This window comes from Arachis duranensis, chromosome 5 (genome assembly GCF_000817695.3).
Source record: "Arachis duranensis cultivar V14167 chromosome 5, aradu.V14167.gnm2.J7QH, whole genome shotgun sequence".
NCBI lineage: Eukaryota > Viridiplantae > Streptophyta > Magnoliopsida > Fabales > Fabaceae > Arachis > Arachis duranensis.
This window is the reverse complement of record NC_029776.3, coordinates 83,744,889-83,757,059: the sequence shown is the minus strand read 5'-3', so window position 1 is coordinate 83,757,059 and position 12,171 is coordinate 83,744,889. Positions and strand designations below refer to the sequence as shown.

Below are 12,171 nucleotides of genomic sequence, written 5' to 3'. Positions count from 1 at the left end.
AGAAAATTGTTTGAATATATCAATATAACCCATTAGTTCATTATTTGAATCCAGGATTTGATGTTTTAGCTCTTGTATTATGGCGTAATATATGATATAATATTTTAAGATTGTTCAATCTTTAATCATTAAATATATTTACATGGTTGAAAAAGGGCTCTTTAGCCTAGAAACTCATCTCTTTTGGGTCAAATTTTCCAATTATTTCTATATATCTCCTTAGCATTAGATTTTTGGTTAAGTTCAAGGTGATTGTTATAGTGCTTAAAAAGTAGTGCCTAATTTATTAAAAAAAGTTAAAAATTAATATTTAATTTAAAATGTATAAAAATAAATAATTTTTAAAAATTTAGAATTTACAATAAAAAATAAACTAGGCAAAATTTAGATACCATAGAATTGGCCTAAATTCAATTATGGATAATAACAATTTATTTGAATTTGTAAACCAAAAGTAATAAATAATATGCTAATGTTACTTTCTAGCTTATCCTCTAATTGCAATTTGCAAGAATAAATTTCCTTTGCTAAAGAGTATTACAGGTAAGTTTTAAATCATCTAAATGGTTATAGCTCATCGTAATGCAATTTTATTATCAGAATTCATATATTATAAATAGAAGTTGGGAGTATGTATACCTGAAATGAAGATGTTTTAGGAGCCTCAAAATAACAAAATCAATCTAAGCATGAAACCAAATACCTGTTGATATAACACTGCACATTTTGTCTTTATCATGTTTGTTCAACTACATGTGAAAGCAGAATTACGAAAATGTAAACTTCAACCAATTTTGCTACATGCAATTTGACCTTCATTCCCTAAGAAAGTATAGCAGAAACTTGAAAGTTGCAACTTAAACTAGTCTTGCACTAAAGTTTAAACCCCAAGAACATGCTTTAAGACTTACCTAAGACACTGACTGAATTCAAGTCCATTTAACCTCAATTCCCTAAGAAAGTGTCAACCCTGGCATTAGTGGCCCTAGACAAGAACTTCATACAGATAGGTGGTTTAACTCCAGCAAGAGCAAGAATTGAAGAAGGCAGAGTCCATATTCCATCACCACAAATCAAACCAGAAGCTACAGCTGGTCCAAATGCATCAGCCTTAGCCTTGTTCAACTTTTCCCACACAAACAATATCAAACTTCCAACACACATGTCAATGGCAAAGTAGGGTCCTAGATAGAATGGTATTGCCATGGCCATTGGAAGTGGTATGTACCTCCCTCTTTTACCTAGGAAATCTTTGATCATGTTTATTACAATGGCAGAACCAAAGAGGATATAGCAAAGCAAGAGGCAGTGTTTTGGTAGAGACTTGAAGCCTTCTACACCCAATATGGCCATGTTCCTGAAAACCATTGCATTTGGGGCAGGGTATTCACTATTTGGTGTCCCAAGATCAGGAAATGCTTTGTAGAAAATCCAAAAGACACAAGGAGAAACTACACACCCCATTGCTGTGCCAATTACTTGGCTAACAAACATGGAGCGAGGCGAAGCGAGGGTAAGGTAGCCGGTCTTAAAATCTTGCATCAAGTCAGAAGCTGTGGAAACAATGTTCATCATCACCCCACAAGCTGCTAGGCCAGCAAGAACTCCACCATGTGATGAACCGGCCCATGCTCCAATTGTAAAGATGGCAAGCTTTCCATAGGTGGATGCAAGGGACCAATCCGTCAGTCCACTGCCATAAGAATTGCAAAATGCTAAGGTAGGCGCAATGAGGTAGATGACAATCATGTAATACCATTTCAGTTGATGAAATATGTGAGGCAAAGTGGCTGTGGAGATGGCAGCTATGGCTACATAGCCTCCAACTGCAAACCATGTGGGAATCTGATCTTTAAGAAAGAGTTGGGTTCGGCGCTGATCATCATAGGATTGCTGAGGAGGCAATGGAGAGTCCTGATCAGCAACAGGAAGAACACTTTCCCTTTTGTTCCGAAATTGAGTATACAAACCCAAGAATGTATGAGTTAGCACCTTGAAGAAGTTATATAAACCATCTCCAAGGATCATAGCTATGGCTAGAAATACCTGAGTTCAAGGTGAAAGATGCATCCAATTAGAAGCATTTAGATTAACAATGGCACTAGAGGTGCTTTGTAACAAAAAACTTACTCTATAACCTTGGATTCCATGAAGGCTGCCGTCGCCAAGGCCTTTACATACCAATCACCTTCTCTGTTCTTTATGAGTGGCCACATTAGACCCCATGAAAGGATTCCTCCAAGGAGCACTGATATGTTTATGATGTAGGGGCAAATCATTCCTACTCCAATGTAGGTTGCAGAGAAATCGAAGTAAAACCTGAAGCAAAGTAAAGGCTGAATTAATGATAACTAATTGAGAATGAGTTCCAATATATGAGGTATCTTAGTATTAGATTTATGCACATGTTCTTCTCAGGATAAAATGAATGCTTATTTAAAACAAATATCTCACGATGTACCTGTTCTGATATGCTTTGAGCCCCAGTGAAGGGAAGGCTTGAAATCCACATTGGTCAGTGGCTGTATAGAACCATTGAAAGAAACCCCATAGAAAACTAAAACTGAAGAATTTTCCCAAAGTTTTCACTTGCTTCCTGGAGTAGTGGAAAAAGAAACAAGAAATTAGTTTTGGATATCCAACTTTTGATGCAGTTAGAGTCTGTTAAAGTTCATACTTTGCTAATTTGGCTCCCTGAGGAGTGTGGAAACTGTTGATAAGATGAGCAGTTGCAGTACCACTTGGATATGTCAATTTGAAGTCAATAACCATAATCTGCAGCATGCAAAGACAATAACAAATGGTAACAGTAAAATATGATAATGAATAAACATCCAATTTGGTACTAAAAGAATTTTAGATCAGACATTTCAGTTCTCAACAAATTTTTATTCTCTAGAAGTCTTTGAGAATTACTCCCATCATGCTACAATTCATTTTCCAATATATTGTACTTAAAAAAAGTTAAACGGAAATGGATAATGCAATCAATGTTTGAAGAACTAGTCATACCTTTCTAAGAGGTACAACTGAGAAGAGTCCAAGAAAGCTAACAACAAATAGAAAAGCAATCATCCACCCTAATTTTGGGTCCTTAAAGTCACTGCTATCTGATGTTTGATCAGCCACACGTTTACTCATTCCAAATAGGTAACTCCCAAATCCTCCTGATCATAAAAAAGTCAAACACAGAATCTGAATCAGAATTTTCAGTTAGCATGGGCCTCCTATTATGACTTGATAACACAATGTTATCCAAAACGTTCAATTTTGTCAAATAACAATGATATAATATTCCAACTTAGATTAACATTACCTTAGTGATAGATGATATAGTGAGCATGGTTTCACATATACTATACCTCTTATAAATTAAAATTATCAAGTTTTTCTTTAAGAAATATTTTTCTTTTTTTTTTTTTCACCTCTCAAATTTGTTCTGGTATATACTGAAACTCGAGACAAAAAAATGGCATTATCTATGAATTCATGATATCATCTGGCCTTAAATTTCTTCAAAATTAGTCAAAGTTGGTTACATACATATTAGTTAACCACTTTAGTGTTGAAGATTTTTCAGTGAAATTTATACAAATTCAATCTTGGTCCACAGAGTTTCACATCATGCCAGAATACTAATCAAGGAGAAAAGTATATACGTTTTCTTTTTTATTTTTACTTTTCTATGAGCAAAAAGTGCCAAAAAAAAAAGTATTCACTCTTAATTTCAATGCTAAGGTAACAATCCTACTCTAGAGACTAATCACAGATCATATTTCAAGACATCTGTTTAGAAAGTTTAAAAAGTGTTTTAAAGATATCCAATCATGTATTGTCACTTAAATACAAGTATTTAATTCAAACATGTATGAATTTGATTGAATGACAGTGTACGATTTTAGAAAAGGACATAGCAAAAGAAGTTATACCACTAAAGGCTATGCCAGAGGATGCAACAACACATGTTTGTATGACAGTGTTCTCTTGCCTTGTAAAAGGTTGTTTCAACATTCCAGAACCTTCCAAGAACTTGGTCCATGTCTTCACAAAGAAGAACCCCAGAAGCCCTGCAGACACATTCAGAGAAGGTATGATACCAACTGTGAGGTTGAGCTTCATGACTATGAAGGTGAAGAGTATGCTGAGTGCAAGGCTCACTGCAAAAGCTCTCAAAGTTAGTTGGTTCCTCCATGATGGAACCAGCTTGTGTTGAAACACCTTCTCCACTGAAACCTCTTCTTCCCTCAGTTCTATGGTACCATCATCTGCATGATCATGATCATGTTCATGATGATCAACAGAGTCAAGACCATTCTCCATCACCATCCTATCCCCACTTCTATGTTGGGCCATTGATTTCTCAGTTCTAAAGTCGTTTGGTAAACCTTCCTATGTACTAGTAGTTTGGTTAATTTAGTTGTAGCTTGTAGTCCTTTTTATAACCAACAAGAAGTTGGAATTTTGCATGTGAATGTATCCACAAGTTGGTGTTTCAAAAGTCACAGCTTTTGTAGAGGTCACCACAGTTCTATTAATCAAGGATACGAAAACCGAACCGGCCATAAAACTCGTACAATTAAAAGTTCAATTGAGATTGAATCGAATATAATAAAATAATATATTTATGTATAAATATATAATTTTTTATTTATTATTTTAAATCGATTAACCGCTAAAAATAAATTAGTTCAATCGATTAATCAATTTTTTATTATCTTTTTTATTTTAGACCAATTCACTGCCAAACCATTTTTTTCTTAAACCGATTTAATTCAAACCAATAGATTCGATCGAATTCTTATAACAATGCCATTAATTGTGTGCATTTCGTTTTATTCCAAATCAATAGTCTAATATACTGTTTAACACTTGTATATGTCCATTCTTTTAATGATGTTTTGCTTTCTAATCTTTTTAGAAAAATATAATAGTTAATAAATATATATAAATTAGTGGTCAATCTCACTACTAAAAACTTGATCCAAGATATTATTATAGTAGAATTATTAAAAATATGAAAACAAGCTGGAATATTAATATGTGCTATGTGAAATAGTTGACTTGACGCACACAATAATATTGGGGGACTTTGGATTTGAGATGGCAATAGGGAGATATTCAAGTGGACTTGGATTCTTAAAAGTGAGATTATTGTAGAGTTGTAGTGTCTCATTTGATGGCTACAAACCAATGGGAATGGGAATGTAAAACATTGCATGATATTAAGATTACAGACCAATGATTAAAAAGGTATTTGCCTTAAATCAATCATCATTGGGGCGTCATGTTATTATTTTTTTTATTTCATTAGAAAAATATTTTTTAGAACGTTATGTTTGTTTATTTGGAAGATTATTTTGTACTAAAAACAAAACAAAATTACAAAACTACTAGTATACAAACATTATATTTGAGAAACTAAAACTTCTTATCTTTTGTGGGGACAGAGAAAGGAGGATTTCTTATAATATAAAAATTTGAAAATAAATAAGAATTTTAATTTTTATAGAAAAATTCATCCAAACTAAGTACTAAAAAAGTTAAACCTTACCCTTTTCCATTCTTAGCTTCCTTCCTACTTGGCTGCTCCAAATTTTAAGGTATCTAATAAGAATAACAATTAAAAAAAAAAACATTGCAAATAAGATATATTCTTACTGAGGATAAATTACAAAGTACCAAGTAACGTTTACCTTTCCGATGGCAGATGCAACTAAATAATTATAATGCCTGATTGAACTTGGCCAAATATTTTATCCCAAAAGAACTGAGTTTCTACTTTCTATGCTCAAAAGCCTTTTTTAAATCATATAAATATATTTATTGATTAAAGATTTGATAATATTAAGATATTATATTGTATATTAAGCTAAAAACACGTAATTTCAATAAAAAAAATTAGTTAAAAACAACGGACAAAATTTAACAAAAATATATTTCACATTAATTTTTAAAGTTTTTATTAAATAATTAAAAAAAATAGTTTGACCCCTCGCATTTGATCAGTCTAATTCGAGTTATACACAATTACAAGTGAGACCAAGACATCTCATATTTTCAATTACAATTATATCTTGATAATATAGATTTTTTTAAGAGAAAAATATTTTTTACAATATCTCCCAATCTAACAGGATAAAAACTAATTCGTCACAGATTCGTCACAGATTTGGTGCATACACAAATAATATATGATTTTACATCATTGAGCTTTGGTTGGTATATAAATAGGCCAGCCTTCCCCAAAATGGAGGCTCTTTGTTCCGGTAAAATTGAGGATGTTATATTTATCGGTATTTGTATAATATTTTAGAGTGTGTTAGATTGCTCTAGAGGACTTCCAAAAGTATTTGTATAATATTCTAGAGTGTTTTAGATTGCTCTAGAGTACTTCCAGAACCTTCTAAGAATTCTAGAATATTCTGGAATCATCGATCTCAAACACTTTAGAATATTATACAAACACAGTTAAATATAAGACCAAAATACTATTTGTACACCAAAATCAGCCACCAATGTATTTGTGTATAAATACATGTGTGGTTTAATTTATTTTTAATATGTATTTATATTGTAACATTTATTTTATACTGGTGGTTAACTTTGGTGACTGATTTCGGTGTACAATACCCCACATCTGGATCTTCTATAAAACACACAAGAATTAAGAAACGAATCCAATTCAATGCTCACAAACTATCATAAGTTTTACCTTGCTCCGTAAAAACCCCCATGAATGAAGCATAAAACAAACTAGACTAGAATAACACAATGCATAACCTTCTCAAGAAAGAGATTCTTACTATGCTGTAGCCAATTTGCAAACAAAGAGGAACATGGAAGTATCAGTTTCATATGTTCAGAAAGTCCAGACAAACTTATCCCAATCTAAAGCCTCAAAATTAAACAACCAAGTAATACAGACTATGTTATGCAACATCTAAAACATCAAATCCTCGATTCAAATAATGAACTAATAGGTTATATTTATTATTCAAATAATCTTGTGCACAAATTCTTGAAAAGCATTGTGGACAGAGCAGTGACCTATAAGCAATTTCACAGTGGTGGCATCTGCAGAAAAACCTTTGTCTTTCATAATCTGAAGATATTTTATTGACTTCGGAACATCATTTTGTCGCAGTAATCCACGGACGAAGACATTATATGTGCAGGAATTTGGCAGGCAGCCATCCTCTTCCATATTGATCAGTAACTCTTCAGCATTAACCAAAAGTCCTTCCCTACAAAGACCTTGGATCATTATTGTATAAGTATATACATCAGGCTTCAAGCCTTTTGCTGGCAGACAGGAGAAGAGTTCACGTGCATCATTTAGTTTTCCAGCTTGGCACATCCCATTCATCACCAAACTATAAGTTACAATATTAAGATCCAAATTATTCTTCTCCATTTCTCTAAATAACGATATTGCATCAGAAGACAAATGGCATTTGAATAGGCCATCCAATAGAATCCCACAGGTCAGTAGATCAGGCTGTTGACCAAACTTGTGCATTGTAAAAAACAATTCTTTAGCAGCTAAAGGTTTACCCACTCTGCAAAATCCACCGATAAGAGTATTCCAAGTCGAATCATTCATATTTAATCCTTTATTGATCATTTCCTCCAAGAGATAAATAGCCCTATTAATACTTTTGATCTTGCACCACCCATGGATTAATGTAGTATAAGTGTTGGCGTCTGGTAGGCATCCCTTGTGAACCATCAAATCAAATACTTTCATGGCCTCCTCCATTTCACTTAGGAAACAACAACCAGCAATCATCGAGTTATAGGTAACAACAGTAGGCTCCTTTCCCATTCGAACCATTTGACCAAGTATGGCTCTAGCACTTGAAATCTTTCCCTCTTTACAAAGAGCATCCACTAAAATATTAAAAGTATGCGTATCCGGCATAATTCCCTTTTGTTTTCTCTCGCTCAGTAAGGACACAGCCTCTTGCCATCTGTTGAAAGTACAGAGTCCATGAATCAAGCAATTGTAAGTGATAGTATCGGGTTGAAGACCTTTCGTTGTCATTTCGGAGAATAGACTCAAAGCCTCAGAAACCAACCCATCCTTGCAAAGACTATCCACAATTGTGCTATAACTTGCAACATCAACACTTGGTTTGCGGTTTCTTGTTTCCGTCTTCCTTAGAATGGCAATGGCAGCAGGGGTGTTGCCCATCTTGCACAATCCATTTATAATTGTTCCAAACGTGTGGGCGTCGGGTTGATATCCCATGTAATCCATGTGGTCAAGAAACCAAATAGCATAATCCACATTGCCTTCAATACAAAGACCATTAACAATGGTGTTAAATGTGACCACATCGGGCTCCAAGCCGATTTTAAACGTCATCCCCACCACAGAGAAGGCAAAGTGAGTGTGGTTCAAACGGCACAGACAATTGATGACAATATTGAGTGTATAGATATCAGATTTGAGTCGTAAGGAGAACAAGTATTTGATTAACGAAATGGCAGCTGTGTAATGCTTCATCTTAACAATAGAGCTAAACAAAAAGTTAAAGTCATTCACGCATGGCAAAGGGTTCATGGAAACCATTTTGTCAAACAGATGCAAAGCAGAATCAAGGTTTTGAAGATTCCTAATAGAATCTACGAGAAGGGGTCTGTCCTTGATGGCATCAATATGAGTGGGAAAAATGAAGGGTTTGGGATGAGAAAGAGTACCAAATTGATTTTGCTGCCGAAAGAAACGCAGAGAAGTTCTGGTTGATGAACGCAACATGAGAGACGAGTGAATAGCGATGAGGATTTCTGGGAGATGAAGCACTCGCCAGTGAGCACACCAACTACGCTCGCCACAATGTTGTGATTACTTGTGAGGTTCATGGCGATTTGTATGGGGAGTGTAAAACATTTTAAGTAATTATTTAGTTCTTTTAAGACATAAATCCATGTGCAGCTGAAGCTCATAGCTAATACTTGTTTTTTTTTTTTTTTCAAAAATAGAAGGTTATATTTCATTCGTTGTTGAAAAATGAAATATAAAGGTATTCAAAAGTAGGACAGCATAATAAAATAAAAGGTGGGAATTTTCCAAAACAATTTCATCCAATAGTGCATGGTCGAAAAACGAAGAAAAATCTTAAAGAAAAAAGAATGATAAATCAAATTAAATGAAACTAAGAGTTTGTCTCATGGAAATGAAATTGGGAGTTTTTTGGATTTCACAGAGCAACTTGACACTTGCTAGAATGGTTGACGACATTAAAGTAGAACTTTCAAAAATTAACTGGTTGTGAGCTTTCTAGCAGTTCCAGCAAATAATGGCAAGCAATTAAGGATTACGGTCATCATTCTTCAACGGGTTAAGCATCCACCATTCCAAAAGTCGTTAGGGCTCTGAGGAGGAAGACAGTCACGAAGATAACTCTAAGACCATACTTCTTTAATTTTAGAGCAATCGATCAAACAATGAGTGATTGTTTCTAATACTTTATAACCGCAGGGCATATTGGCGATATAGATGGGATGTGGTGGTGAATCTAAGCAAGCACCAGAAGCCAACCATGGAAAGCCTTCCAGATAAATAGCTTAATTTTGTGAGGCAACTTTAACTTCCATAGATCAATCCATAGTTTTTTCTACAGCATATAATTCGGGCAAAGCTCCAGAAGCGGATGGTAAAATAAATAGTCAATCTGTACCTGAAACTATATCATATTGCTTGGATTTGTTCAAGTTTCATTGCAATCCATTGCAATTTGTCCCTACTTTGCTGAATTTTAACTGACAAAATCTTGTCTGCAACGTCTTGAGAAAATAATTCTGGAATGAGATTCTGATTTTAATTTCTGTTTTCAGTAATTAGATCTTTAACTCTTGGAACCAATTCAAAAATAGCCTATATATTTGGCATGTCAGAAATAACTCTTTTTTTCCCAATGGTATCTTCCAACTTGATAAGATAAGAACTAATTTATCGCGAATCTGACAAAAACTAATTTATTGTGAATTTGAACTCCATTTAAGAATTTGTCACTAACTAATGGGTTGCTGTATACATGAATGATATATGAGTTTACATCATTAAGCTTTGGTTGGTATATGAATAGGCCAGCCTTCTCCAAAAATTAAGAAGTGAATCCAATTAGCTCACAAACTATCATATCATAAGTGTTACCTTGCTCCGTAAAAATCCAAAGGAATGAAGCTTGAAACAAACTAGACTAGAATAACACAATGCATAACCTTCTCAAGAAGGACATTCTTGCTCTGCTGTGGCCATTTGCAAACAAAGAGGAACATGGAAGAATCAGTTTCATATTCTTCAGAAACTCCAGACAAACTTATCCCAATCCAAAGCCTCAAAATTAAACAACCAAATAATACAGAATATATGTACGCACGGAACAACTAAAAGCCGAAACATCAAATTGTCGATTGAAATAATAAACTAATTGGTTATATTGATTTATTCAAGTAATTTTCGGCACAAATTCTTGAAAAGCATTCTCTCCGTTGTGGACAGAGAAGTAATCTATAAGCAATTTCACAGTGGTAGCATCTGCGGAAAAACCTTTGCCTTTCATAATCTGAAGACATTTTATTGACTTCGGAACATCATTATGTCGCAGTAATCCTTGGACGAAGACATTATAAGTGCAGGAATTAGGCAGGCAGCCATCCTTTTCCATATTCATTAGTAACTCTTCAGCATCAACCACAAGTGCTTCCCTACATAGACCTTGGATCATTATTGTATAAGTATATACATCAGGTTTCAAGCCTTTTGCTGGAAGACAAGAGAAGAGTTTGAACGCATCATTTAGTTTTCCAGCATTGCACATCCCATCGAGCACCACATTGTAAATTTCAATATCAAGATCCAAATTATTCTTCTCCATTTCTCTAAATAATGATATTGCATCAGAAAACAAATGGAATTTGAATAGGCCATCCAATATAATCCGACAGGTCGGTAGATTAGGATGTTGACCAAACTTGTGCATTGTAAAAAACAATTCTTTAGCAGCTATCGGTTTCCCCACTCTGCAAAATCCATCAATAAGGGCAGTCCAAGTAACAACATTCAGATTTAGTCCTTTATTGATCATTTCTTCCAAGAGATAAATAGCCCTATTAATCCTTTTGATCTTGCACCACCCGTGGATTAACGACGTATAAGTCCTAACATTTGGTAGGCATCCCTTGTGAATCATCAAATGAAATACTTTCATGGCCTCCTCCGTTTGACTTAGTAAACAATAACCAGCAATCATTGAGTTATAGGTGACAACATCAGGCTCCTCGCCCATTCGTACCATTTGACCAAGTATGGCTCTAGCACTGGAAATCTTTCCCTCTTTACAAAGAGCATCCACTAAAATATTAAAAGTATATGTATCCGGCATAATTCCCTTTTGCTTCCTCTCGCTGAGTAAAGACGCAGCCTCTTGCCATCTGCTGAAAGTACAGAGTCCTTGAATCAAGCAATTGTAAGTGATAGTATCGGGTTGAAGACCTTTTGTTGTCATTTCCGAGAATAGACTCAAAGCCTCAGATACCAGCCCATCCTTGCAAAGGCTATCCACAATTGTGCTATAACCCGTAACATCAACACTTGGTTTGCACTTTCTTGTTTCTGCCTTCCTTAGAATGGCAATGGCAGCAGGGATTTTGTCAATCTTGCACAATCCATTTATAATTGCTCCAAAGGTGCGGCTGTTGGATTGATACCCCATGTTATCCATGTGGTCAGCTAACCATATAGCAAGATCCACATTGCCTTCAATACAAAGACCATTAACAATGGCGGTAAATGTGACCACATCGGGCTCCAAGCCGATTTTGAACATCATCCCCACCACAGAGAAGGCAAAGGATGTGTGATTCAAACGGCACAGACAATTGACAACAATACTGAGAGTAAATGTATCAGATTTGACTCCTAAGGAGAACACGTGTTTGATTAAAGAAATGGCGACTGTGTAATGCTTCATCTTAGCAACAGAGCCAAACAAAAGGTTGAAGTCCTTCACACATGGCAAAGGATTCATGGAAAGCATTTGCTGAAAGAGATGCAAAGCAGGATCAAGGTTTTGGAGATTCCTAATAGAATTAATGAGATAGGTTCTGTCCTTGATGGCATGAATATGAGTGGAAGAAGAGAGGGAAGTGCGAAGAAGGAAGGGT

General features: G+C 34.8%; 1 protein-coding gene and 1 pseudogene across 1 annotated transcript; both read right to left on the bottom strand.

Moving 5' to 3' along the window:
* Positions 1-787: 787 nt before the first annotated feature.
* Positions 788-4,392, bottom strand: LOC107489953 (probable metal-nicotianamine transporter YSL7; annotated as a pseudogene).
* A 2,384-nt stretch (positions 4,393-6,776) lies between these two features.
* Positions 6,777-12,170, bottom strand: LOC107489868 (pentatricopeptide repeat-containing protein At5g55840; the record flags this gene model as incomplete). The annotated part of the gene is made up of 2 exons (XM_052261776.1): positions 6,777-8,845; positions 10,458-12,170. Coding segments are annotated over 2 exons (3,564 nt in total), but the record flags the coding sequence as incomplete, so codon positions are not given.
* Between the last annotated feature and the right edge of the window lies 1 nt (position 12,171).